The 26,351-nt window shown below is 58.9% G+C and overlaps 1 protein-coding gene across 15 annotated transcripts in view; it reads right to left on the reverse strand.

Annotated features, from left to right (window-relative positions):
• Window positions 1-10: 10 nt before the first annotated feature.
• KMT2D (lysine methyltransferase 2D) overlaps window positions 11-26,351 on the reverse strand; it is a 40,809-nt gene continuing 14,468 nt past the window's right edge. For 3 of the 15 annotated variants that reach the window (XM_051845415.2, XM_051845413.2, XM_051845414.2), the window contains exons 20-56: window positions 25,880-26,101; window positions 25,539-25,658; window positions 25,335-25,448; window positions 24,985-25,115; window positions 24,752-24,899; window positions 24,517-24,582; window positions 24,268-24,378; window positions 23,932-24,078; window positions 23,763-23,847; window positions 23,354-23,595; window positions 23,170-23,243; window positions 22,903-22,953; window positions 20,979-22,790; window positions 20,693-20,875; window positions 20,476-20,612; window positions 18,405-20,284; window positions 15,542-15,665; window positions 15,303-15,387; window positions 15,143-15,209; window positions 14,801-15,033; window positions 12,027-14,693; window positions 11,802-11,942; window positions 11,511-11,678; window positions 11,193-11,352; window positions 10,616-10,691; window positions 10,271-10,446; window positions 10,036-10,166; window positions 9,514-9,646; window positions 9,306-9,433; window positions 8,057-9,197; window positions 5,759-5,895; window positions 5,536-5,666; window positions 5,012-5,059; window positions 3,562-3,847; window positions 3,295-3,368; window positions 3,045-3,153; window positions 1,227-2,881 (exon numbers count right to left, since the gene is read on the reverse strand). In XM_051845415.2, coding sequence (XP_051701375.1) covers window positions 2,789-2,881; window positions 3,045-3,153; window positions 3,295-3,368; window positions 3,562-3,847; window positions 5,012-5,059; window positions 5,536-5,666; window positions 5,759-5,895; window positions 8,057-9,197; window positions 9,306-9,433; window positions 9,514-9,646; window positions 10,036-10,166; window positions 10,271-10,446; window positions 10,616-10,691; window positions 11,193-11,352; window positions 11,511-11,678; window positions 11,802-11,942; window positions 12,027-14,693; window positions 14,801-15,033; window positions 15,143-15,209; window positions 15,303-15,387; window positions 15,542-15,665; window positions 18,405-20,284; window positions 20,476-20,612; window positions 20,693-20,875; window positions 20,979-22,790; window positions 22,903-22,953; window positions 23,170-23,243; window positions 23,354-23,595; window positions 23,763-23,847; window positions 23,932-24,078; window positions 24,268-24,378; window positions 24,517-24,582; window positions 24,752-24,899; window positions 24,985-25,115; window positions 25,335-25,448; window positions 25,539-25,658; window positions 25,880-26,101 — 11,831 coding nt within the window. In that variant the 3' untranslated portion in view covers window positions 1,227-2,788. Of the gene's footprint in view, window positions 2,882-3,044; window positions 3,154-3,294; window positions 3,369-3,561; window positions 3,848-5,011; window positions 5,060-5,535; window positions 5,667-5,758; window positions 5,896-8,056; window positions 9,198-9,305; window positions 9,434-9,513; window positions 9,647-10,035; window positions 10,167-10,270; window positions 10,447-10,615; window positions 10,692-11,192; window positions 11,353-11,510; window positions 11,679-11,801; window positions 11,943-12,026; window positions 14,694-14,800; window positions 15,034-15,142; window positions 15,210-15,302; window positions 15,388-15,541; window positions 15,666-18,404; window positions 20,285-20,475; window positions 20,613-20,692; window positions 20,876-20,978; window positions 22,791-22,902; window positions 22,954-23,169; window positions 23,244-23,353; window positions 23,596-23,762; window positions 23,848-23,931; window positions 24,079-24,267; window positions 24,379-24,516; window positions 24,583-24,751; window positions 24,900-24,984; window positions 25,116-25,334; window positions 25,449-25,538; window positions 25,659-25,879; window positions 26,102-26,351 lie in introns of all 15 variants that reach the window. The other 12 variants (XM_070052187.1, XM_051845425.2, XM_070052186.1 and 9 more) reach the window with 12 other exon arrangements.

Below are 26,351 nucleotides of genomic sequence, written 5' to 3' on the forward strand. Positions count from 1 at the left end.
ACGGAGCCGCTTATATTTAAAATGTTCTTTTTTTATTTGTCGTTTAAAAACAAACTTGGAAGAAGCAAAATCCAAAACTTGCCCTTTGCCTCTCGCAACATAAATTATGTACAGTTCAGAATGATCGCTGATACAAAACATGCCAAGGACTGGGGGCGCTGGGGTGGAGGGAGAGAGGGCTCTTTAAAAAGGGGAACCATTTCATCCGTTGTTACGAAGGACCAACCTTGCTGTACAGGATACACACAACACAAAATAAAGTCTTCACGGGATTCACACTTGTCAGCGATTTATTTTTTAAAAAGGGGGAGGGTCCTGGAGGGGAGAATAGAAGACTAAAGGGGAAAAACTGAAAATTGAGTATGTGCAAGTGTAAACCAACCCAAAATACAAACACGGGGTGGGGGGGGAGTAGGGAATTCTGATGCAATTATACAGGCAGGGTACTTAAAAAAAAAAACCAACAACCAAAATTCCAACCTTGTAGCTTGGGTCTGAGTTATAGTTTATATAAAAATTAAAAACTGTATAAGGTTTCTTTCCTAAGTTCTACAGGACTATTGGATACCTAGCATATGCTTACAAAGTCTGCCCCTTCTCCTTTTCCCAATCCGAGGGCCCAAGCCCCAACCAGAGCCTGACTCACAGGAGCCAATCTCCCCCTCCCTGTAGCCTAGACCTTTCACTCTTGGAAAAGGGTCCAAGGGCTGTGGCTTTGGGGGCAGCCCAGTCTCCCCACTGACTTAATTACAGCGGTTCCCGCCGGAGTGGGGGTGTTCTCTTAAAACATCTGCAGCTTGAAACAGTTGAGGAAGCAGCTTTAAAAAAAAAAAAAAAACTCCCTACCCCCAATTCACGACCCCCCCAATTCAAAACAAAACAAAAACAAACCTAAAATCACAACAGCAACTTGTGCTCCCCCTCCAGCAGGCCTGCCCATCCATCGCCACCAAGCCCACTCCTACATTCCAGACATTTGATTTTTGAAAATATTAATTACAAAATGCCCTTTGCTCACAGCCCCTTAGGAGAGAACTGCATATAAGCTTCATCTTCATTCCCATGGCTCCCCACTAGAGGAGGGGTCTGGGGCCTCACCCAGCCCCCACCCTACCCTCACCCCTGGAAAGAGGTTCAACTGCAGCACAAGCTTGGGCAGGAAGGGGAAGGGGAGGTGGGGAACCCCTTGGCCTCTGGCTCCCCCGCTGGGGTCAGCTCACTTTTGTGCGTTATAACGTAGTCCAACGATACAAGCGGGTGGGAATTGCCCGGCCTCTCTCTGCACCCCCACCTTACAGCAGTCATCGCCAGGGGGTAGGGAGGGGGGGTGAGGAAAAGGGCGGTAGGTTGGGTAATGGAGGGGGCCCCCCCACAAGGGGAGCTCCATGTGTCCGCCCCACGCCCCCCTACCATTTATAAACTGGTTTTGTAAAAAGAAAATAGATATATTTATATAGAATATATAAAGCACAAAAATTAGTAGTTTTACATTTGCTCTCCCCGGGGGGTGGGGGAGAGGGGAGGGTTCTCACCTCCAGCCGGCTCCCCCATGCCCCACACGACTATGTACAACCCCATGTATAAATAGATAAATACCCCCCACCCTCCCCGCGCTGACACTAAGCTCCCCACCCCGCACCACCACCCCTTCCCACCAGACCAGCAGCAGTTTGGTGACTGAGGGCAAGTGGGAGCTCCGGGCCACACCCTGCCTCACTGGGTGTGGGCACGCCTCTCAGGCCAGCCCTCACCCATCCCGCCCACCCCATGCAGGGGCCGGAGGGCCAATGGGCGCATGAGGAGGTTGGGAGAAGAGGAGGGAGACAGCCTGGTCCTAGGTTTAGCATGCCCCTCCTGTGTCCAGACGGAGAAGGAACTCCCAGAGCAACCAGGGGCCAGTCATCCCCAATCTTCACCATCATTTGCCTCAACCACCATCCCATGCCCAGAATTAAAAACAAAGATGGATTTTTTGTTGTTGTTTTTTCTTCCTCCTCCTGTCCCCCCTTCCACCCACTCAGAAGAGGGCAGTGAGGTGGGGGAGAGGGTAGGGGCAGTCGGGGGCTTGGAGAGGGTCTCACATTTCAAAACAGCAAAAAATCCAACACGTAAATGAGGTAGGTGTGGGTGCGGGGTCTCCTTGCCCGGCTTGCCCGGCTTGCCCCCCCGGGCAGCTCGGGCGCCTCTTTCCCGTTCACGTTGCATTTGTCAGAGTGGAAAACAAGGAAACACAACCCATAGAGAGACAGAAACACAGAGGAGAAGAGGGAGACAGAGACAGATCAAGAGGGAAAGGGGTGGGAGTGAGGGTGGGGGCAGGACCCGGCAGGCAGGGCCAGGTGTGGGACCCGGCCTTTGGGATTGTCAAGCTTAGTCAAGTCTCTTTTGCAGCCTGGAGTTGGGCCGGAGGAGTCAGAGGGAGCAGCAGGGCTGTGAGGCCCCACATCCTCCTCCCTTCCCTGCTGCCTCCCAGAGGCTTCTGGGTAGCTCCCCGCCCGTATCCCCCTCAAACCTGAGATGCCCAATGGCTGCTTCTGTCTGGCCCCTCCTGGAGTTGGGGGCAGAGATGCCAGCCTAAGGGCCGGTGGCGGGGAAGGGGTTGTCCCTGGTGCCCAGGGTGGGCTTGGCCTAGGGCCCTCTGCCCCAGCCTCCTGTGCCAGGGGCTCCGGTCAGCCGGCAGCCCCAGCCCTGGGTCCTGGCTCTGGCTGCTACCTCTCTTCCCCCTCATCCCTTTCAGGGAAGAGGTTGGGGGTGGGTGGACTCCCCTGCCTGGTAGCCTCAAAGCTTCTCAGTTCATCCATTTCCGACAATTCCAGGCTCCACAGTGGCAGGGGATCTTGTGCTGATCGTCCTCAAAATCAAACTGATAGTCATAGGTCAGCTGCAAAGAGGAGAGGGCAGAATCAGTGCCCGGCCCCAGGAGAAGGGCGGCCAGCAGAGCCGATCCGGCCTGGGATCCAGCCTGGGAACTGCGGCCTCCGAGCAACGGCGGAGGAGGGCAGAGGAGGGGCTGCTCCACCGCCCCTCGGGACGCCTCCTCTCACCTCTTCTCCTTTGGGGATTCGCCGGCTGGAGATGATGATGATTTTGTCCTCTTTGTCAAATGTCACGACCTCAGCCACACAGTTAGGGGCACAGGAATGGTTGATATACCTGAGCAGTTGGGACAGAGTTAGGGACACCAAACAGCTGAGTCGGGACGGTTTTGGTTCCTTGTGGCCTACCACCCCCACCCCAGCCCACCCATGCCGCCCTCAGGGACCCCTGAAAGTCCCTCCCTTATTCCTCTCTCACCTGGCAGGGCCTCCGGTCAATGTAGCATCAATCACATGTTCATTGTTAATTCGAAACATGTAGATGCCTCGATTCTAGAAAGGTACAGGTTGGACAAGGGACAGGAGATATCAGACAGGGACGGGGCAACGGGTTCACCTGGCATGTTCCGCACTTCTCCCGCCTCTCCCTCCCCACTCCGCCCCAGCCTTCCACCTGTTCAGGACCCACTGGTGCCCTGGCCGCATGTGGATATGGAGCCACAGCGAGTGCTCTGCCAGCTCATACCTGCTCCTCGTAGATTTTCTCCCGCCGGTTGGCCACCTCGTTGCGAATGATGGTGCCAATGTACTCGATGACCATCGTGTGCTTCTCTAGGTCCTTGGCGGCATAGAGCCCCAGGCCCTGGATCCGGGAGCGAGCCAGATACACGTTGTTCTTCCACTCGGTGCGCAGCCGCCGGTACTGAGACGACTTGGAGTGCACAAACTGCTTGCTATATGGGGTGTGGGTCTCGCCTGTGAAGGTGCTCTGATACGCCTTAGACATGCTGGTGCTGTTCAGGGTGTGGGGCCTGGGAGGTGACACAGTCCATGACAAGACAGCCCTCCCCCAGGCCAAGCACACCCACTCGCCACCTCTGGACCCGCGGCACACACTTAGGGGCGTGTGCTGCAGTGAGCACTGCAGAGCAGAGCAGAGGCGACTGGGTTGCAGCTTGGGTGAGGCAGCAGCCAGCTACGGGGGCCCTTTCTGACACTCTGGGTGGCACAGAGAACCCAGGATGGGGAGGTGGGAGGTGGTGGAGGGAAGGGGGCACCAATTCCCCTACACTGAGCCTGTCCTTCCTTCTCCCCATTTCCCACCCACCCCCCTCTGCCAAACCACACTCAAGGCCATGCTCCTCTGGGAGCTCTTCCCCAAGCAGCCTGGGCCTAGAATTTAAGCTGATGGTTTGCAAATGTCCAAATTCTATCTCCTGCAGATGCTGGGAGCCCTGAAAAATGGGGGCCACGTCTCCCACAGTGGGCTGGTGGCACCCCTGCCTGTCTCCAGACCACCTCTCTCTCTGATGTGACACGGGGTGCTCTCACAGATGGCTCAGTGCAGGGGAATGACTGCTGCCTAGCGGGGTGCCTTCTCACCACCCGCGGGCACCAGCCCAATTTTTGCCCATCCCAGACCAGTGGTTTTCAAACATTTTTGGTTTGTTTCTTTTTTAATGTAGTAGAAATCTCCCCCATACCCCCACCTCTGTCCACCTCCCACCCCCTTTAACAGGATGCTGGTTGCAACTCCAATACATAAGCTCAATGAAACGGGCTCTTCTGGTTCTGGTCACATCCAATCTGAGGATGGAGGAATTAGGTTTGCGTGGGGAAGATCGCATTCTGCCCATCAGCTCATGTGTTCCAGGCTTTGTGGAACACATGCACTCCCGGTTTGAAAACCACTGGTGTAGAGCATCAAGGACTAGGGCCAACGAGGGGTGGAGTTGCTGACGCTCTACCACAGCTTAGGAGCCACCAAAGGCTTTCGACACAGCCCTGCTGCCACGACTCTGCTCCCCTCTGCCCAGGGGCCAAGGCCAGGCTACTGTGGCAGACAGAAAGAAGTCTAGGGGTGGAGGGTGGAGGGTGGAGGTCTGGTCTGTGTGACCTTGGTCTAGTCACTTCACCTGGCTGGGCCTCAGTTTTCTCGGCTATGAAACGGGGGTCATACCACCTGCCCTACCTACCTCATAAGGTTGTTGTGAGGATCAAATGAGATAATGGATGTGAAAACGCTTTGAAAAAAAAAGTATAAAGTGCTATACAAATGTCAGGTTTTATTATTTTTCCACTATATTTCTAATTATTTATTACCAACTCAGCCTGGGGAAGGGAAGGTGACCCTAGCACTCATGGAGTGTCTGACATCTGGGAGACTCACAGGCCCCCCCCGGAAGCAGAAGAGGAGAGGGGAGAGGTGACCAGATCCCTTACAGAGTTCCTAAGATCTCCCCACTGTCTGCCCAGAACATCCCAGACGCCACTCCCAGGATCCCAGATAACTACATCCTATATCCCAAGTCAGCCCAGTACACCAGGCAGGTTTGGGGAGGAGGTGAGGGAGACTTCAGGGACACCTGCGCACCCTCCCGCGCAGACTCCCGAGTCTCCAGGGAACTCTGATCTGCGCACCCCCACCCTTCAGAGCGTGGCCGAAGAGCCCCACCTGCGCCCGCACCCACATGCCTTGAGCCCGGCGCCACAAGCTCACCGTTTGTAGTGTGTCAGGATCTTGGGTTCTGATCGTGCACAGCCAGTGGGGTTGATCATGAGGGGCAGCTCCATCAGAGGGTGGCGTCCATAGCGGAATAAGTAGTTCTGACAGCTTTCCACCCCGGGCAGCTGTGGGTGCAGGGCGTGTTGGTCTCAGCCCAGGCCCGCCCCAGGCGGGCCCAGTGCTCCCTGGCCGCCCCGCCCCCAGGCCTCTTCCTCACCGATTCAGCTATGCGGAGCACCGCGTGCACTGTCAGCCCAAAGAGCTCCTCGCCTTTCAGGTACTCGGGGAAGAGCCGCAGCATGTCAGCCTCTTTCCTCATGGCCGCCACAGGCTCAATGATGCGATTCCACACAGCTGAGAGAGAGAGAACGCGAGGGGCCCTTGGAGGAGACCTCCGCTGACTGCTAGCCTCTAACCCCAGCCGGAACGGCTGCTGTCTCCCGCGGCAGAGGTGCGTGGAGCTCCAGGAACTCTTCCGGTCCTATTCCCGGGAGCGGGGCAGGCATCTGGCCTAGTGATTAACAGGCCCACAGCTCATCCCAGGGTGCCTGGATTTGACTCCTGTCCTTGGCTCACAATTCTAGCTTCTTGTAGGACATGCAGATCCTGGGGCGTGGCCGAGATGGCTCAAGCAGTTGGGTCCCTGCCAGCCATGTGGGAGATCCAGACTGAATTCCCTGGTCCCGGCTTCAGCCCAGCACAGCCCCAGCTACTGCAGGCACATGGGGAGCAGTAACACTGTCTCTTTCTCTGCCACTTGAATAAATATATTTTTTAAAAAGACAACTTAGGGGCCAGTGCTGTGGCGCAGTGGGTTAACGCTCTGGCCTGAAGTGCCAGCATCCCATATGGGCACCAGTTTGAGACTCGGCTGCTCCACTTCCCATCCAGCTCTCTGCTGTGGCCTGGGAAAGCAGCAGAGGACGGCCCAAATCCTTGGGCCCCTGCACCCATGTGGGAGACCCGAAAGAAGCTCCTGGCTCCTGGCTTCGGATCGGCGCAGCTCTGGCCATTGTGGCTAATTGGAGACTGAACCAGCGGATGGAAGACCTTTCTCTCTCTCTCTCTGCTTCTCCTCTAACTCTAGACTAATAAATAAATACTTATTTAAAAAAAAAGAATTTTTTTTGTTCAAAAAACTGCAGCCAGGAGGCTTCCAATGTTGGAGTGGGATATCACAGAACCCTGTGATGCAGACGCAAACCCAGGACCCGTGGGAGAAGGCAGAGACCACAGTCATTGTTGAAAGAACAGGTATGCTTTACAGTTGGGAAGACCTGGGTTCAGGTCCTGGTCCTGGTCCTGGTCCTGGTCCTGGTCCTGGTCCTGGCCCTGGCCCTGGTCCTGGCTGTGGGACCTTACACCAAACACTTAGATCGCTCCAAGACTCAGTCCTTGCGTCTAGGTGGGTGTAACGATAGGACTTACCTCAGGCAGTAGCAGGACAAAGTATCAGTCACCTAGCTTTGTCTGCGGCACACTATGCTCACTAACAGGCACCAGCTCTTACTGTTACCTGGATTATTTACGCTAAAACTAAGAACAAAAAATAATTCTGCCCAGGAAACTCATGACTAAGGGGCCAGTGCTGTGGCACAGCAGGCTACTGCGCCATTGTGACACTGGCCACTACTGGAGTACAGATTCGAGTCCTGGCTGCTCTGCTTCCAATCCAGCTCCCTGCTAGCATGCCTGGAACAAAACAGCAGAGGATGGCCCCCAAGTTCTTGGGTCACTGCCACTTGTGTGGGAGATCTGGATGGAATTCCTGACTCCTGGCTTCAGCCTGGCCCAGCCCTGGCTGTCTGGCCACGTGGGAAGTAAACCAGCAGATGGAAAGCTTTTAAGTGGGGCTGGTGCTGCGGCGTAGCGGCAAAGCCGTCGCCTGTAGTGCCGACATCCACTATGGGCGCCAGTTCATGTCCTGGCTGCTCCACTTCCAATCCAGCTCTCTGCTATGGTCTGGGAAAGCAGTGGAGGAGGGCCCAAGTGCTTGGACCTCTGCACCTGCGTGGGAGTCCCAGAAGAAGCTCCTGGCTCCTGGCTTCAGATTGGCACAGCTCTGGCTATTTCGGCCAATTGGGGATGAACCAGCAGATGGAAGACGTCTTTCTCCCTTTCTCCCTCCCTCCCTCTCTCCCTCTCCCCTCGCCCCTCTCTCTGCCTCTCCTTCTCTGTGTAACTCTTTCAAATAAATAAATAAATCTTAGGGGAAAAAAAAGCTTCTAAGTAAGTAAATATGTTTTTCAAAATAAACAAGAACCTCAAAGTCGAGCTCAGGTTGAGAGAACCAGCCGATGGCATCTCAGAGCTGTGTCCTCTTAGTCCCACTGAGGGTAAGAAAAGGAGCCAGAATGTGTGAGATTAGACAAGGATGATATACACTCCTGCCTGCCTGAGCTGGGAGAGGGAGGCTCACTCCCACGGCGAGTGCAGTATCTTCTCACCACCATCTGAACGGTGTCCCTGGGAAAGACCTGCCCAGTCCCGTCCCCACCTGAGGCCCCATGCTCACCCTGGGGAGAGGCGTCGGTGAAGATCAGATCCTCCAGGCCTTGCTCCATGACTTTGACCATGAACTCGGGCCGCCCGTTGTTCTCACCGATGGAGCAGCGGTAGCAACAGCGCCGGTTGTTGGTGCGGAGGCTCCAGTAGATGCGCGTGGCCTCATAGCCCACGGGGTAGAGGGCGGTGGCACTGTGGAAGTCGGCCATCTGGTGAGGGAGCAGCTGCCCGATGGCGTGGAACACGAGGCCCCCCACACGGAACATGTGCAGCCGTTCTCCTCGCTGGATGATGCTAGCAATCTGCTTCACCTCGTCCCGCTCGATGTAGACCCGCCGGAAGACCGCGAAAGAGCTCAGCTCCTGCTCACAGGGACCCTTGATCTTGTGCATGGGACACAGCATGGTCTTATCCTTGAAGAACATGCACTTGGCGCGGATGGCACAGGCAAAGTGGTAGACGTTGGGGCAACGCATGCGGTTGCAGCTGCTGGTGGCACCGGTTCGCTGGCACAGGGAGCACTTGGTAAGCAGGCCTCGGTGGAGGGCAACCTCCACGTTCATCAGCGCCCCACCCTGGGTCTCATACACCTCCGTGGACCACAGGGCACAATTAAGGTGCACCCACAGGTCCAGGTCCAAGTTCAACAGGCGGGCAGGCCCATCCGTGGCCCCGTCACCCTCCTCGTGACAGAAGCAGCAGCGCCGCATGTCCCGAGGCACCTTGTCTGGCCGCAAGGCCGTGCCGAGCTGCTCCATGAACTCGGCCACTTCCCGCTCATCTTCCTGACGCCCACTGCCCTTCTGGATGGTCAGTAGCAGGCGCAGCCGCTTCCAGCGCACCCCCTTCCACTTCTTCAGGCGAGGCGGACGGGAGTCTTCACCTTCCTCAGGGGGCCGGGCTCGGGGCTTGGGCCGCGCCGATTCAGGGGACGAGGCCAGCAGCAGAGGGGAGGGCACAGGTGGCTCAGCCGAGGGTTCCAGTGGAAGTTCAACCAGGGGCTCAGCAGGCGGGCTGGCAGGAGAGGGTGCCAAGGGGGATGGGGGCGGGGAGGGCTCCTCAGGGGGCGGGGCAGAGAGCTGTCGCACGTCCAGATTGGAGACGTTGTAGGTGTAGCTGTGCTGGGTGGGCGGCTCTGGGGCGGGACTCTCCTAGGAGAGGGTGTCCTGGACCGTGAGTGCCGGTTCCGCTTCCCGCCCAACCAGCCCAGATATTCCGCTCCCCCCCACAGCCGTGGGCTTTCTCTCCCCTGGACTTACCTGCTTCAGGAGGCTCAAGATGTCCAGCTGGCTTTTGAGGCTGTAGCCGGGCAGCACTGCATCAAACTGCTTCAGCCACTCGGGGCCGGCCTCTGGGCTCTTGCCACCCAGGCCCTTTTCTTTCCCTCCTTGTGGGAAGGAAAGGGTCAGGAGTCTCACAGCAGAACCAGTCCCCACAGGCCCCCACAGCGCTTCCTGCCACACTCACCAGGACCCTCGACCTCCCCCTTCTTGGGCTCCATGCCTGCCCGGGCAGGGCTCTCGGGGAACAGCACCTCATAGGAGTTGGGGATCTTCATGCTCAGCAGCTCTGCCACGGCCACCATCACACCATTGAGGTTCTGCCGGGGCAGGGGAGGGAGGGGAGACAAACCAACACTGTCTGGTGGCAGGTGGGAGGGGGGGATGGGACAAAGACACCCATAGCCCATGTCCTTGGGTCAGGCAGCCCTGCCCCTGCCACTCCCACTCTCCTTAAACGTGCCCGCGCAACAGCCTGTCCGGAGCACCACCAACACAAGACTGGGTTTGCGAGGTTTAGGCATGGCACCTGCTGCAGTCACAACCTGGAGATGCCCCGTGCACATCAGCACATTCAAGAGACCCCGCAGGGCGGCCTCCCATCCAGGCTTCCGCACACAGCAGGTGTGCAACGCCATTCAGACGTGCTCCAGGGACGGCTGTCCCGGCACAAAGGTCCCCTTAGCCCAAAGGTGTCCCAGGGACACACCTTGGCTGCGGCCGCAGAGACCGTGAGCATGACGGACACCTCACTTCCTTTGCCTTTTTCCCAAGTTGCGGCAGGTAGCTTTCCTGGGACATCCAGGTCGAGGGCCACGTAAGGTTTGGTGTCTGCAAAGACTGAAGAGGACAGAATAAGGACTCAGGTAAGGAGGTGCCTCCCTCCCCACCACCTCTGACAACCCAGCTGAGGCAGCCTGGCCCATGCCCAGAGCAGCACACACCTGGGATGCTGGCCCGAGGGATGATGGGGATGACAGGGGAAAGGGCCCGGTCATCCTGTTCCCACCGGCCAGAGCCCAGCTGAGGGAAGCGAGGGGCCTCCTCCCCCAGGATGCTCTCGGGAGACGACGCTGGCACAATGCTGTCGGGGGAGTCGCTGTCTTCATCGCTCTCCATCCTGTGGGCCCAAAGAGAAGTTTGTTGCTATAGCCCTGTGGACACCCCCACACACACACCTGGAGGTCAGTGTACATCCCAGCCTCCCGTGAACTCCCTCACTGGCCAGAGGAAGATAGAGCGGCCTGCACCCATCCCACACCCCCTCCCATTTCCCACCCTACCCCTACCTGACATCCTCAGTCTGATTGTGAGGTGGGGTAGGCAAGGCGGCCAGCAGGTCCAGACTCTTTACCTCAGAAGCATCTGAGGGCAGGAAAGGAGACAGGGTGCCGGTGAACAGAGCTGACGGTGCTTCTCTGCCCCCGCTCCGGGTCCCAGCACCTTGGTATTTCAGGCTGCACTTAGCTAAGATGAGCTCCTGGCTGGCAGCAGCAGCCACCTAGGCCCCTACCAGTCTGGGGCAGACAAGCTGCATTCTAATGAGCCATTCCTGAGAGCCAGGCCCTGGGCTCTAAGGACATTCTCTGTCTCGCAGCAACTCCTTCAGATGAGCACGCCAAGGCTCACGCAAGTCAGTCAAGTGAACGTGGCTAAAATAACACAGGTAAAAACCAATGCAGAAACCAGAATCCAGGTGAGACTCCTGCTCCACACCTCGCAGCTTCACCAAGACTCCCCCAGGCAGGCCCCTCCTCTCCCGGGTACTGTCAGCCAAGTCCTCAAGGAGGCACACAGCCCACTCATTCCCTGTGCTGAGTGGCAGGGCGATCCCACTGGGGAAGGGGCAACCTGATCCCCACTCACCCCGCTGCATCCCTTCTGTGTCGCGGGCAGCTGGAGCGTGCTTGGGGTGCTCCCCCAGCTCCTCAGACGCAGTGACACCGTTCACCATCTTCTGCTGCACCGATGGGGGTGGGGTGGGGGGCAGCGACGAGGGTGGTGTCGGCGGGTTACTCAGGTTATTCTGAGGGTGGGGTGGGGTGGTGTGTGCAAGATGGCCGAGGGAGACTGACACAATCTCCTGGCCCCACACCACACCAGCAATTTCTAAAGTCCTCCATCTCCACCCCCAGTGCTCCCAGCACCTCACGAGCCCCAAAAAGCCAGTGCCGTTTTTCTCACCTTGGTAAGCAGCTGGGAGTAGTAGTCGGGACCAGTGGGCAGCGCCCCACTTCCAAAGGCTCCCCTCAGCTGGCTCTGCCCGCTGATCGGGCAGCCACTGCCAAAGGGAGCGAAGAGGCTAAAGTTGGCGGTGATGGTAGGCTCCGTTAGGGGCAGCAGGGAGAGCTCCTAAGAGGGGTGAGATGACCATGTCAGAAACCAGTGGCGTTTGCGTCTCCGCCACTGCACAGTGCGGAGACAGAGCGCCCCCTTGCCTGGGATGGGGCCGGGGGACTGGCTCCTGGGTATCACCTGTTTCAGCTGTTTCAGTAGGGCCTCGCTGGCCCTCACCCCATCCTCCTTCCGCAGCTTCTTCCGGGAGCTCACCAACCTGTCGCCCGCCTTCTGCACCCGCTTGGGCTTCGGTGTCAGAGGCTTCCTTGCTGCCACATCCTAAGCCAGACAAGCCCAGTGAAGGCAGCTGTCCTGTCTGACCTGGACCTGCTCATTCTGCCCTACTCCAGCTCACATACTCACCTCCTTGTTGATGGGAGTACCCTGCAGTTTCTGCTCCAGCCCAGCCAACTTGCTGTCAATGTGCCCGTTGATCTCAGTTCGCAGCCCCTCAGGCCCCCGCCCAGCGCTGAGTTGCACATTCTTTGCTCGTAGAAGCTTCTGCAAGAGCAGATGCCCAGCCTCTGAGCGGGGGCCTGCCAGCAGGAGGTGGTTGCTGGTACCTGGTGTCCCTACTGGCTCCCCATTGGCCTCCCTCTTCACCACCTGGGCTCCCAGGGCACACGGCTCCTCCCGAGGCTCCTGCTTGATGCTGAGTTGGGGTGGCTCAGGCACCGCCTGTCCGTTCACCTGCTCCAGCTGCCCAGCTACCAGGCTGCTCTGCTCTGGCTTCTGGGTTTCTGCTAGGTTGTCTGGGGGGTTCCAAGGTCCCAGGCCCTTGCCAAAGAAGGTATCCGTGTGCTGGGCGGCAGCAGGTGAGACCCTCCCCGGGGGCAACTCCAAGGTTGGCCCCTGTGGCTTTGGAGTCCCTGGATGGGTGGGGGTGAGCTGGGCACTGGGGGAAGGTAACTGTGAGGAGGGTCTCTTTGGCTCTTGGGGACTGGATGGTGGAGGTGTGGGGTGCACAGGGCCAAGGGTTGGTCCTGTGGATAAGGCTCCTTGTGGGACAGGGAGCCGGGGTGGGCCCTGAGGTCGAGGTCCTGCTCCCAGCTCCTGGAGGGGGCCTGTCTGGGATCCAGGGAAGCCCCCAGGTTGTGGCTGGCAGCTCAGGAGGCCCTGGAGGGGAGAGGACTGGGTCCCAGGCTCCTGGTACGGTGGAGTCTGGCGTACTGCCTGACTCTGCTGCAGCTGCCGCTGCACGAGGAGGGCCTGGAGCTGCTGCTGCTGCTGAGGACTCAAGTGCCGCAGCTGTGGGTTTTTGGCCAAGACTCCTTGGAGCTGTGCTCGAAGCTGACCCACTGTAGGCATGACTCCAACCCCAGACAGAGCCTGCCCGGGCTGAGGCACAGGTCCCGCTTTGGGAGGCTGCTGCCCTGCATTATTCTGCATGGGCCGCTCAAGCCCAAGGGGCGGCTGGGGGCCGAGAAGGTTCTGGGTCATGGGTCCAGGCTGGTCCCCTAAGGAAGCAGATGGTTGGACCAGAAGGTGGGGCATGGCTGAGGCCTCAGAAGATGATCCGCTGCCTAGCTGCCCATGGCTTCCTACGCCTGCTGTGTGGAGCAAGTTAACTTGCTGCTGCTGTTGTTGTCCTGGGAGCCTCAGAGGTGGCTGCAGCTGCAGGGAGCTGGGCTGAGGCTGGGCTTGGGGTTGGACAAGCAGGAGTTGTGAGTCCCCAGAGAGTGAAGGCTTTACCTCCCCTGGTTCAGCAGCCATTGGCTCAGGTGTAGCCCCTACTGCTAGCGGCCCTCCTCCCTGATGGGCAGAGGACCCCTCAGTGCCCTCTGAAGGAAGCGCCGTCTCTACGTTTTGTTCCTTGCCCGGCAGGAGGAGGGTTGGGCCCAGGGCTCCGGGGCTAGAAAAGTGTTGAAGAGGCTTGGCTGGCATGCCGGGGCCAAGTGTCACCTGCTGCTGCGGCTGCTGCGGAGACAGTAAAGTTCGACTCTGGTTCAAAAGGCCCATCTGCTGCTGCTGTTGCTGCTGCTGCTGCAACTGTTGCTGTTGCTGGAGCTGCTGTTGCTGGAGCTGCTGCTGCTGTTGCTGAAGCTGCTGCTGTTGCTGCTGGAGCTGCTGCTGCTGCAGGGAGCCCATGGACTGGGCATTCAGTTTAGGCTGCCCACTGTGTGACATCAGCCCCTGCTGAAGATGGGAAAGCCCTGCCATGGATCCCTGCTGTTGGTGCTGCTGCTGCTGCTGTTGCTGCTGCTGCTGCTGCTGTTGGGCTGTGACCAGCCGGTGTCCCATAAGGCCCTGACCCTGCTGTGCCAGCTGGGGGGAACTCAGCACCCGATTCTGGGTCATAAGCACCTGTCTGTGAGGGCCCTGGGGACCCAAAGCTCCAGGGTGTTGCTGCTGCAATACTGCCACCTGAGCAGGGCCCAGCATGCCTTGGGGCCCCTGGGGTGGTTGAGGGGACAGCTGCTGGACGAGAAGACCCTGGTGGTTGCTAGGGGGCAGAAGCCCCTGGGGCTTGGGGCCCAGAGCCTGGTTTGCCTGCACCCCCGGCCCCTGCTGCTGCTGCTGGATTGCCACCTGGCCTAGGAGGTGCTGCTGGTGCTGCTGCTGCAGTTTCTGGGCCAGTTGCATGCGCTGCTGCTGCAGCTGCAGCTGCCTTTCCTGCAGAAGCCTTGAGTCAGGTCCGAGGCTTCGAAGAGCAAGGTTGCCAGGGAAGAAGCCCCCGGAAGGGCCCGCCAGGGATCCAGCCCCACCAGAATGCTGCTGTTGCTGCTGCTGCTGCTGAGCCAGAGATGAGTTGAGGAAGGGGCCACCAGGCTGTCCAGGTAGTGCCATACCCGCCGGGGGCAGGCGGAGACCTCCAGCTTGCCCGCCCGGGGGCCCCTGTAGTGGCTGTAGCCCATGGCCAGGGAGTAGCTGCCCAGGGAGCTTGGTGAGTAGCCGGGGACTCTGGGAAGGACTAAGAGCCAATACGGCTGAATGCTGCTGCTGCTGCTGCTGCTGTTGCTGCTGCTGCTGCTGCTGCTTATTCCGATACTCTGCCATGAGGTTAGTGTGCTCTTTCTGCTGTTTCCGGACCTTAATGTGGGAGAGTCAGAGAGGTCAGCCTGGAGCCTGCAACCCTCCCCCTGCCCCGTGCCATCCCTCTTCTCTGGCTTCTGGCTGCTAGGTGCAAGCTGCCCTACCTGATCCAGCTGTTTCTGGATCTTGCTCTGCTGCTCTGTAACCAACTTGAGCTTTTCGGCATCAGCTTCCGGGAACTCACGGCCAGCCTTTTTGGCAGTACGCTGCTTGGCACACAGGGCCTTCCGGGACTTGCGGTGCACACCAATCTGTTCCTCAAGCACCTTTAGCTGCATCTGTAGGAGCTGCTGGGTATGGAAAAGCCACTCTTCATACTGCCGCTGGTCAGCCTCGTCTGGGAGAGGAGACAGGGGTCAGGTCCCACCACATGGTGATCCCAATCTCTCTTCCTCCATCTGTCCCAAACCACTTCCTCACACCTTCCTCCCACGCCCTGTACTCACTGATCACTCCCTGGGCAAAAGTGGGTGGGTTGGGACGAGGCTGGGAGGGGTCACCGGCATTCCGCTCCTGCGATGATGAGAGATACTGCTGAAGGGTCACTGTTTCATGCCGGAACCTAACAATGGTGTCTGAAGATCCTATTCCCACTTGGCCACTTACCTGGCCACTCCCAGGTGCCACATGATTCTGCAGATCACTGCCAGGTCCCCCTGAGAGCCTCTGGGCTAGTAGGGACACTTGCTGCCTGGAGTCCACCAAGCATAAAGAGTACGTGTTGGCAATGGGAGAGTCAAAAGGCAAAGAAGGAAGATAGGAGGGAGGGAGTGCCAAGAAGGGAATGGGTGTTAACTAGAGGAAAAAAAAGACCAGCACCAGCCCACGCCAGCCCAGAGTCTCACCTGTTCATACCGGGTGCTACCCCAATGCTGCCCTGAGCCATCACTTTCTTAATGCCTTTCAGAGCCACCATCTTGGCTTTTGCAATAGGATCAATGATATCTTCAGCAGCAAATTTATCCAGGTCTGCAGAAGGAAAAGCAAAGTGAGCTGGACTTTTGGGGGCGGGGAGGGTCAATGCTCCACTGCATGAAAGAACTTCAAAGAGTTCGTAGAAGGCCAGCGCCAGCACAATGGGTTCTAGTCCCGGTCGGGGCGCCGGATTCTGTCCCGGTTGCCCCTCTTCCAGGCCAGCTCTCTGCTGTGGCCAGGGAGTACAGTGGAGGATGGCCCAATTGCTTGGGCCCTGCGCCCCATGGGAGACCAGGATAAGTACCTGGCTCCTGCCATAGGATCAGCGCGGTGCGCCGGCCACAGCGTGCCGGCCGCCGGCGGCCATTGGAGGGTGAACCAACGGCAAAGGAAGACCTTTCTTTCTGTCTCTCTCTCTCACTGTCCACTCTGCCTGTCAAAAAAATAAAATAAAAATAAAACAAAAAAAAGAGTTCGTGGAAAACAGACGGCAGGCACTAGCTGGGATGCTCACACTCCACAGTGGAGTGCTTGGGGTTCAACCCCCAGTTCTGTGTCTCCTCTTTCTCTTTGATTTGTCCAATAAATAAATGAATAAAGTTCAAAAATATATATTTTTAAAAGTTCATGGAAAATGGAATGAAAAGATAAACTTATTTTGAAGCAAACATTTTGAAAATCCATATGGTGCTTTTCAAAATTGACACTTTCCATGAACTTTTCTGAAGACCCATCGGACATCTGTTATCTCTCCCGACAAGCTGATCTCGCCCAGCCACATGGAGTAAAGGTGCAGTACGGCAGGACCACTGAGCTAGCTGAGCCTGGCTAACTGCTGTTATCCACAGGACATTCGATCCTGCTTTGACTTGCATAGTGCTCGCAAAAGGGACTCAAGAAATACTTGTTGAGTTCATCTATCAATGTCACTTCACTCTTTAAGCCCCAGGTTATCCCTCTGTTTGACAAAGATCAGGGTTCCTACTCTTTTTCAGGATCAGAAGGAACAAGAGCATGAGTAACCTTAAGGATCTGGAAAGTACTCTTCAAGTAGTGGTCTTTCTGCAACTAGCGTGGCCAAACCCAGACGCAGGGGCTGGCATGGCGCAGGCTAACCCATGGCTCAGGGCACCAGCTGAGTACCAGTTACCGTCCCAGTGACTCTGACTCTGATCCAGGACCTGCCCTCTGTGTGGCTGCCATCCACTTGGTTCAGCTTGGCTGTATCAGGTATTTGAGGAATAAACCAACAGATGGGGAAGACCTCTGTCTCCACCTCCCCGCCCCATGCCTGCCATTTCTCTCTCTTGCTCTGCCTTTCAAATAAATAAATATTTTCTAGAAAGAACCCAAGATACACACACTGGCAAAGGCCTAGATGCCACAGCTGTCCTGGATACAGCATACCCTCACCTGTAGCCTTAGTCTATAGTCTGTCCAGGATGCCGAGTCAACAAGGAGTGAGTGACCACCAAAAACTCCTACATTCCTAAAACCCTGTGCCCTTGTGCATTTCTCCACCACTCAGAAAACATGTCTGACTCCCCTACTTTCTGGAAGATTGGCACGGATCCCTGTCCTGGAATTCAGAGGCAATGTAACTACAAAGTAAGTACCAGGACTCAGATCCAGCTCTGCCAGCCGCTTGCCCTCCTCTGCCACAGAATAACACTACCTTTTCAGGGAGTCTGCTGTGATCCTTAAGTTGGACAGTGAGTAGCCTTCAGCATACGGCTTGGCAAATACCAGTTACTCAAGAAATGCCATGGTAATTTGAGGTCTTCCTCAATCTGCCCCAATCTGCCCCTTCTTCCCCCAATTCCTCCCCGCCCCCCAAGGAATTATTTATTTGAAAGGCAGAGTGACAGAGACCTCTCATGCACTGGTTCACTCCCCAGTGGTCACAACAGCCTGCCAGAGCTGGGCCAGGTCAAAGCCAAAAGCTGAGAACTCCAACTGGGTCTCTTGCCATCATCGGCTGCTTCCCTAGGTGCATTAGCGAGGTAGATGGAAACAGATACTGGCCCTGCCCTCCACCCTGTTCTCACCTGTCCAAAATTCTGGCACTGCCCACTCATCACTATTCAAACAGCCTAGCAGTTTTCCTGCCACTGCCACCTCCCTCCGTCTTTCACTGTCCCAATTGTTTGTTCTGGCCCTGCTTCTCTCCAAGACCTTAACTCTGAGCCTCACCACACCCACAAAGCCTTTGCTGTCAGATGTGCTCGTGCAAAGTTCCCACTCATTTTTTTTTTTCTTTTTTGACAGGCAGAGTGGACAGTGAGAGAGACAGAGAGAAAGGTCTTCCTTTTGCCGTTGGTTCACCCCCTCAATGGCCGCTGCGGCCGGCGTACTGCGCTGATCCGAAGCCCGGAGCTAGGTGCTTCTCCTGGTCTACCATGCAGGTGCAGAGCCCAATGACTTGGGCCATCCTCCACTGCACTCTCGGGCCAGAGCAGAGAGCTAGACAGGAAGAGGAGCGACTGGGACAGAATCCAGCGCCCCAACCAGGACTAGAACCCAGTGTGCCGGCGCCGTAGGCAGAGGATTAGCCTATTGAGCCGTGGTGCTGGCCCCCACTTACTCATTCACATGCTAGAATGCCCACTGCATGCCAGAAGCTGCTCCCTCCCTTAAAAGCTACAGTGAGTAGGATGGCTATTCAGCCAAAGCCCTTAACATCCCACCTCCCTTGACCAGGGATCATCTTAAAGGGTCTCTAGGATCAGAGCCCACACTTGGTGGTGACAATGATCACCCTGAGGAACCAGCCATGACACCTGCTGAGGTTACCTGTATCTGGGAAGAAGCTGTTAGCCAGCTGTTGCTGCACCGCCAGCTGCTGAGGCTTCATGCACATGGAAGGTGGCATGGTGCCCATGGGCTTCTGGGACAGCACTGGTTGTGGGCTCTGCTGGGGCACCAAACTTGCCTGCCCCCCATGCTGCCCACTTAGCATGTGCCCTTGGTTGGACACCATGGCCATGGATGGGGCCAAGCGCTGCTGGAGAGCATGGGCTGGCGGCTGGGTGGGCATCAACGGCTGGCCCAAGCCTGGCTGCCGGGCCCCTCCGATACCCAGGGAAAGCTGCTGTTGGGGTCCAGACAGACTTGGAGAAGAGCCTTCATGGGGCAGAGGCATGGCCTGGGCAGGGCCTGCTGCGGACAGCAGAGGATGCTGCTGTTGTTGCTGCTGCTGCTGCGGAGTCGGCTGCAGCTGTGCCGAGAGCTGCTGCCGCTGCTGCAGCTCCTTCTTCTCATGTTCCAACAGGTCCTCGATGAGCAGGGGTAGATCGCTGGCCACCAGAGAGCTCTCCATCTTGTCCAGCTCATCCCCAGATGCTGCAGGGCCACCGGGCAAGCTCAGGGATCCACTCTCGAGCTCAAACTTATCCAACAGGGAGGATCCCCCTGGGCCACTCAGTGGGCTGGGGGCTAGCAGGTGAGCTGGTGGTCCTCCTGTGGCCCCAAAGGGGGCTTTCTCCGCTGCATGCCCACTGCTGGAAAACGGCCCTGTACCAATCCGGGGCTCTCGGCTGCCCATCACAGTTTGCCCCGGCTTCACGCCTAGGCCAAGGGAAGTGGTAGCAGGTGCTGGCTCTACCTTGGGGGTCGTGATGGTGAATTGGCAAGGGGAGGGGTGGCGCCCACCCTCCTCCACCTTGGGCTTCACCTCTGGGAGCACGGATGCCAGGCGGGGCTCAGCGGCATCAGCAATGGGGGCAGGGTGCTCCTCAGAGCCTAAGGGTCCTGGCTCAACCCCCCGCAGCAGGGCCTCCCGCTCGGCCTTCTCGTTAGCTGACTCCACCAGCCTCAGGTGCTCGTTGAAGATGTCCTTCTTGTCCCCAGTGTCCAGCTCCGGGTCCGTGTAGGCCAGCAGATCAAACTCATCTCCGTTGAGCAGGTCATCCAGGTGGGGGTCATTGGTCTCCAGGTTCTCCAGGGTGCCCAGTTCGTCGTCACCCTTGGCCACATCCACACCTAGCCCCAGGTGAGCAAGTTCTTCATCATCCTCTAGTGCCTTGTGGGCGTCAAAGTCATCATCCAGCTCAGGATCCTCGCAGGCTAACTTCCCGGGCTCCAGGGCCAGAGGAGGGGGGCGGCCAAGCTCCGTACTCGAGGGTGGCCGGCTGACCAGCTCCAAGCCAGCTGGAAGGGTGGGACCCTTGGTGTGGGACGGGGGATGGAGGCTGTTGCTCAGCTCAGGGGCCGGTGGGGCTGAAGGTTTCTGTGGAGGAAGGCCTGACAGCGCCAGGCCCCGCAGCCCTTCCGGAGCCAGTCGATGGGGGTCTTCACTGACAGGGTAAAAACGAGGTCTCTGAGGGGGGCCTTGACCAGGAAATGGAGCTCCCCCAGGGCCTAGTCCTTTCTGTACATTGTGCCTCAACTCGATAAACTGGGCAGGACCAGCTGGACCAGGCACTGGCTCGCCAGGGCCTGGCAAGCGGGTGGGAATTCCTGCCAAGGGGGACCCCAGGGCTTGGCGACTAAGCTCAGGTCCAGGAGCTGATGGGAAGCGAGTGGACATGGCGAGTCGCATGGAGGTTGCTGCTGTCGCCTGCTGCTGCTGCTGCTGCTGCTGTTGCTGCCACAACTGCTGCTGCTGCTGCAAGGGCAGGGACCCAGGATAGGGCGTTCGCTGATAGAAGGCCTGGGAGCCTCCTACCAGTTGCCTGGAAGAATACGCAGGAAATCAGAAGGCAAAAGGGCCAGAACACGGGCTTAGGGCAGGGAGGGGAAAGGAGTGAGGAGACCAAGTGATGTCCGGGAAGGACGGATGAGACAGGAAAACGAGAGGCAGTATAAGATGGTGGGAACAATGGGACCCTTTGGTTTACGCCCAGGAAACTTCCTGGAGCCTCACCGGCTATTCACGTCCATGGAGGAAGGCGTGGCTGGGGGAGGTGGCCGCGAGAGTCGATCATCACTGGGGAAGGCTCCTGGCCCCAGGACAGAGCCACCCAGCTTGCTGGGGGGTAAGCCCACGAGGCTGCCCTTATCCTATAAGACAGGCAGATGAAGATGAAGGGGAGGCTACCCTTCGGGATCACAGCCCCACTTCTCCTTGCCACCTGACCTACCTGAGTCCCAGCAAAGGGGGCCTGGCCCCGGCTCAGCTGCTCAAAGGCAGGGCTGCTAGGCTCAGCACCCCAGCCGCCAGGGGGCCCCACGGCTCCTGCAGCTGCCGCAGCTGTTTCCTTCTCCTGCCGCAGGGTGTTGCGCTGGATCTGCTGCCGAATCAGCAGCTCACGGAGTCGCTGGCGCTGCATGACAGACAAGAGGTAAGCCCATTCAACTCCAATCACAGGACCGGCCCAGGGACAGTAGATGAGGGTGGGGGAGCTCAGCTCCAGGGTGCCCATTCACCTGCCGCTGCTTCTCCAGCTCTGTCTGGCTGAGGCTGGACATGCCAGGGTCCTGGGTACCTGGGAGTTCAGGTGCCACCAAAGAGCTACTCATTCCAGCCCCTGGTTCTTCTCGCTTTTCGACTGGAGAGGTGATGCTGGCCCGCTGTGAGGCTCCATGGGACAGGTAGGGGAGGGATCCGTCGGGTGCAGGTGGTGGCAGAACTGATGTGGGGCGTAGCGGGGACAGCCCATAGCCCTCCGCTGTGGACCCGCTGCCGGGCCCCAGGGGGCTGCCCGATGGGTGGAAGTTCCCCGTGGCTACTGCGTAGTTTGTGCTTTGAGGCTTGCCCAAAGTGGGGCCGGGCCCAAAATGGCTGTTGATCCCATGGGGTGGAGGGAGACCAGGCTGAGGGGCAGGGGGCTTGAGGGAAGGCTCCCCCACTGCCTGAGGGAAAGTGAAACGCATAGGAGATGGGGTGCTCACAAATGCGCCTGTCCCAGGAGAACGGGCAAAACTGGGGGGCTGCCCACTTGGGACCTTGGCATGGAGCTCACCGGTTGGCCCCGAGGGCAGGGCTGCTGGGAAGCCCCCGGCCCCCAGGGGAGTGTGGGCCAGAGGCCCAGCCTTAAAGGCAACTTCAGAGGGCTGGGGTCGAGGAGGCTTATGCAACGGGGCGAACGGGTCGCGGGACTGAGGGCGTGAGGGTGGGCGGGAGTAAGGGTCAGGGGACTGGAAGCGAGGGGTGACAGGGGATGGGCAGAAAGCCTCAGCAGACAGAGGACGGGGCGTCAATGGCGACTGGGAGCTGGACTGGGACTGAGGACTGGCGGGCACTCGGGAGAAAGGGTCAGAGGGCAGTGAGCGAGGGGGCAGGGCACAGCAGCTCTCAGGGGGCTGGGGCTGGGGCCGAGGAGTCAATGGGGGCTGGGCATAGGGGTCAGGGTAGGGGCCAGGGCGAAAGATGTCTGGGTGGCTCGGGGGAGAAGGAGCCAAAGCCTGGGCAGGAGGTGGCTCCTGGGGCCGGAGGCCCAAGCCCGGGCTCTGGGGCTCTACCTGAGATGCCCGAGGGGTCAGAGGGGCTTTGAAGACATCAGGGGCCTTTAACTCCAGGCCACCAAGGTGGGGGCCTGAGGAGGGTGGGTCAACAAAACCCAGGTTTGGGGGCCCATAGCTCGGGGAGGATGCCCCAAGTTCTTCCTTCTTCACCTCCAGGGCCTTGCGGGACTCCCCAAGAGGTGGGGGTGAGAGCAGGGGCTCAGAAGCCTTGCCTCCCCCTACCCCTGGGCTCTCAGGCACAGCCAGGTTGTCCAGTGAGGGGCAGCGGGGCTTAAGAAAGGGGTCAGGTGTGGAGGGCTGGTGTCGGGGGGTGCCAGGGGGAGTGCTGTGGAATTCCCCTGGCAGGCCAGTCCCAGGACGAGCGGAGGCACTGGGCACTGGGGGCTGAGCAGGGGCCCCAGCTGGACTAGGATAGGCAGGGTAGGCGGGTGGTGCCGCAGGGAAGCGGGGCTCCAGGGCGTAGGCAGGGGCCAGTCCAAAGGGGTCCTGCGAAGGCACTTGGGCGGGCACCTGGGGTGGGAGCTTGGGGAAGAGCTCACCGGGCGAGTCGGGGCCGGGCACGGTGCCCGCTGGCGGCTTCAGGAACCCGTCCGCGGAGGTAGACATGCCGGCGGGGGGAGTGGGGCTGCCAATGAAAACGGCGGGGGCGGCAGCAGGGGGCGGGCTGCCCATGGCCCCCGGCTGGGGGGGAATGCGGAGATGCAGGGCCGGTCGATCAGTCTTACGGGCTGGGTCGCCCACCTTGGTCTGCTTGTTGATCTGGCTCTCAGCCTGCTGCAGGGCACACAGGCACAGGGCAGTCAGGCTGCTGCAGTGGGCCCCACTGCAGGCCCCTGACAGCACAGCACAGCACAGCACAGCACGGCCCGGCCCAGCCCCCACTCACCTTCTGCACCTTGTTGATGCGGTGAGCTGCCCGGTTATCTTTGGCCTTTTGCTGAGGGATACAGGACACACAGAGAGCCCAACGCTCAGCCTCATGGCCACCCCCCGGCCCACACACCATCATTCACACTCCCCACACAGACGCTGATCCCTTCCAGCCCAGACGCTTTCCAGGTGAGGGTGGAGAGAGAGCTGAGGTGAACCACCTCCCCGAGCCGCCTCCCTCCCTCTCAACTTCCACACTGGTCCATGCTCCTGTCTGTCTCACCAGGTAGGGGGCTTTGTCAGCGGCTGGGACCTTTCTCCAGAGCTTCATGATCTGTTTGCAACGGCTGGACCAGTCTGCAGAGCAAAGGGATGGAGGGACACAGTCTTGGCAGATGCCCCCTGCCCACCCACCCAGACATGGGCCACACTGCCAGGCTGTCCTCCTGCCCTTGTCCCACAGGTACCTGGGTAATCTTGCTTGAGATTAGGAAAGTTAATGTTGGCATAGAGCACAGGGGAGATGGTGGAGAGCTGGCCCAACTCCTCATCCTTCTCCCAGCGCTGCAGACTCCGCTGGCTATAGGAGAGCCCGTCGCCCTCGCCCTCCGTGGTGGGGGTGGTGGGGGTGGAGGGCGTGGTGCCCCCTGAGCCCGTCCAAGGGCTGTCTGGCTCACCGGGTTCTGGGCTGAAGAAGCCCCCGCGCTCCCTGGGGCGCAGGGGCAGAGAGTCACAGGAGGCAGGGGTGCCAAGCCCCACCCAAGCCCTGCCCCAGCCCAGACAAAGGGGTGGGGAAACGCTGGACTGCAGAGCATGGGCCCAGATAGAGGGAGAGGATGTAGAGACTGCCCACCAAAGTTCAGCATAGGTACCAACCTAGAGTCCAGGAAAGGAGACTGGCAGAGGGCAGGGTAGGAGTCCATTGGGCTGCTGGAGGGCAGATTACCCAAAGGGAGTCCACCTACAAGAGGAACAGGATTAGACAAGCGAGAAACTGGCCCTCCTGGGAGCAAGGTGACCATGCCAGTCGTCAAACCATTCCCACCTGTATCACCTTGGACAAAGGGCCTCTGCAGCGGTGTGCGGCTGCCTTCCAGGCCAGGGGTTCCACAGCCCAGGTGCTGCTCTCGTTCAGACCCCAGCACATCCTTGAAGAGCTGCTGCAGGTCCTTGGATTCCATCTTGGGCAGTTCTGGGGCAGAAGGACAAAGCACACCAAGGACGGGCAAGTTCAGCGGGTACCCCAGGTCCACCCACAGTCATGGCCAAGGGTGGCCAGGATTTCCCAGCAAGGCAACTGCACACATTGTGTAGTCCCCCCAGGACCTTCCTCTCCCACAGCGGACCCTTACACACGAAGAGGTATGGGTCACAGCCTCACCTTCCGTGGGGATCCTGTCTAAGTCAGAGCTAAGCATCCCTTCACCTGGAGTGCTTGGCTTCTCGGGGTCACTCGGCACTGGAGATGCCTTTATACCCCCATCCTCGGGTCCTGCAATTGCCAGGAGAAAGCCATCAGCCAAAGCCAGTGTGCAGGTACCACGCTGGCCACTGGCCGGGTCCCAGCCTCTAATTTAAGACTGACAAAGGTAAAGGCCAAGACAGAACCTGGTCCCACAGCAGCCCTCACCTGGTGTGTCAGCCTTGCCCTCAGGGCCATGGGACTCCTCGTCTGCAACATCAAGGCCATCATCTCCTAGGAGCAACAGTGACCACTCCAATCAGAGACCGTCTGCACCTGGCGCCAGAGCGGGTGCCCAGCTCCACAAGGCCACCCTGCACTCCTGGAGCCCAAGCACCAGCCCATCTGCCACCAGATACACTTGCCAGCAAGAGGGAGCCCACCATATTCCCACACAACAAACCTTTCTGTGAGGTGGGAGGCTCCTTCCTATCTGAACCTCCATCCCCCTTGGCTTTGGGTGTTCCTAGTCCAAAGCTCGGCCGGCCCACCCCAACCGCAAAAAGGGCCTTTCGGCTCAGGTCCAGCAGCTCCTTCCCAAAGAAGGCTTCCTGTGGGGGGAGTCAGGGAGAAAGGGGCTGCTTCCTGCCCTGCATGGCACAGCCGCCTCCCTCACCCTGGCAGACTGAGGCCCACCTGAAGGTACGCAGGGAACATGTCCTCTAGTTTGCTCTTCTTGCGCCCTCGCCGCTGCTGCTTCTTCTTCTCATCTCCATCCACTAAGCCCTGTTCCCCGGAGCCCTCTGCAGGCAGATCTACAGGCATCACTGTGGATATTACAAGCAGGGTCAGCCTCTCTGGACCCATCAGGGACACTGCACCCAACCTGGCCAGGTGGCACATTTCCGCCTGGTCCCCTCCTTGGCACGAGCTGGGCCTACCACACCCTCCTGGCTCTTTCAGTGAGCTCCCCCCAGGCCACCTGGCTGTGCCCCCATTAAGTACAGTGATCCCCACCTTCTCCCAGGTCCCACTGGTGCCCTCACCCGTCTCACCCTCGTCGGGCTGCCCATCCCCACTCAACACCTCCGCCTGTGCAGCAGGTCCCTTTTTCACACGTGTGTGGGATTTCCGCTGTCGCACCATGAAACCACCAATGCCTGCGAAGAGACAGAGCTGAGGAATGAGCAGCACTGGGGGTCCCGGTGGGCCACCGCTCGCTGCTCCGCCTGCCCAGCCCAGGACCTCACCAGGCCGATAGGGTTTGCGTTTGCGTTTTTTGCTTTCCTCGGTCTCCTCTTTGCCAGGTTCTACGTCAGGACTGGCAGGGCCCTCCAATTTAATTTCACATTCCATGTGCTCCACGCCACCTATGGATGGTGACAGGACAGACAGGCAGATCAGCGGCATGGGCCCACCACACCCTCCTGCCGCAGGACAGCGCCAAGCCCCTTGCCAGAGTGCTGGCTGGACAAGACCAATGGGGCTGGAGGGCGACTGGGAAAGACAATGCAGACCCCACCCAGGGTCCCAACCCCCACAGGGCATTCCCACCACTCTGCAACCCCCCACCCCAAGTCCCCAGGCCAACCTTCGCCCTTGAGAAGCTCTTCGGTGTCCAGGTCCCCATCCTTCTTGTCATCAGGGCCGAGGGCATCTGACGGCTCGGAGCCCTCCAGCCCTGCCTCGCCTGGGAGGCCAAGTCGTCCACGCCGCTGGCGCCGCTTGTGCAGGGGCGACATGGTCAGGTTACGCAGCACCGCCATGCCTGTTTCCGTCAGCCACACACCTTCAAAGCGGAAGTACTGGGGCTCTGCAACAGGAGCAAAGCACATGACCCCTGGGTGGGGTGGCCCCAAGAACCCACAACTCTAATCTGCAACCTATGTCCCACCTGAGGGAGAAGCTGGGACAGCAAGGGGGTACCAGTTGAGGCTTGAGTGGTCAGTGACCCCAGGGAGTGGGAGAAGAGACTGCTTCTACAGAAGCCTAGCTTTGCTCATGATTTGGGCCTGGGCTCCCCACTTGCTGGATCCCCAAACGCCAGAGAGCAGCGCCTGCCT

The sequence above is a fragment of the Oryctolagus cuniculus genome, chromosome 11 (genome assembly GCF_964237555.1).
Source record: "Oryctolagus cuniculus chromosome 11, mOryCun1.1, whole genome shotgun sequence".
NCBI classification, from domain to species: Eukaryota; Metazoa; Chordata; class Mammalia; order Lagomorpha; family Leporidae; genus Oryctolagus; species Oryctolagus cuniculus.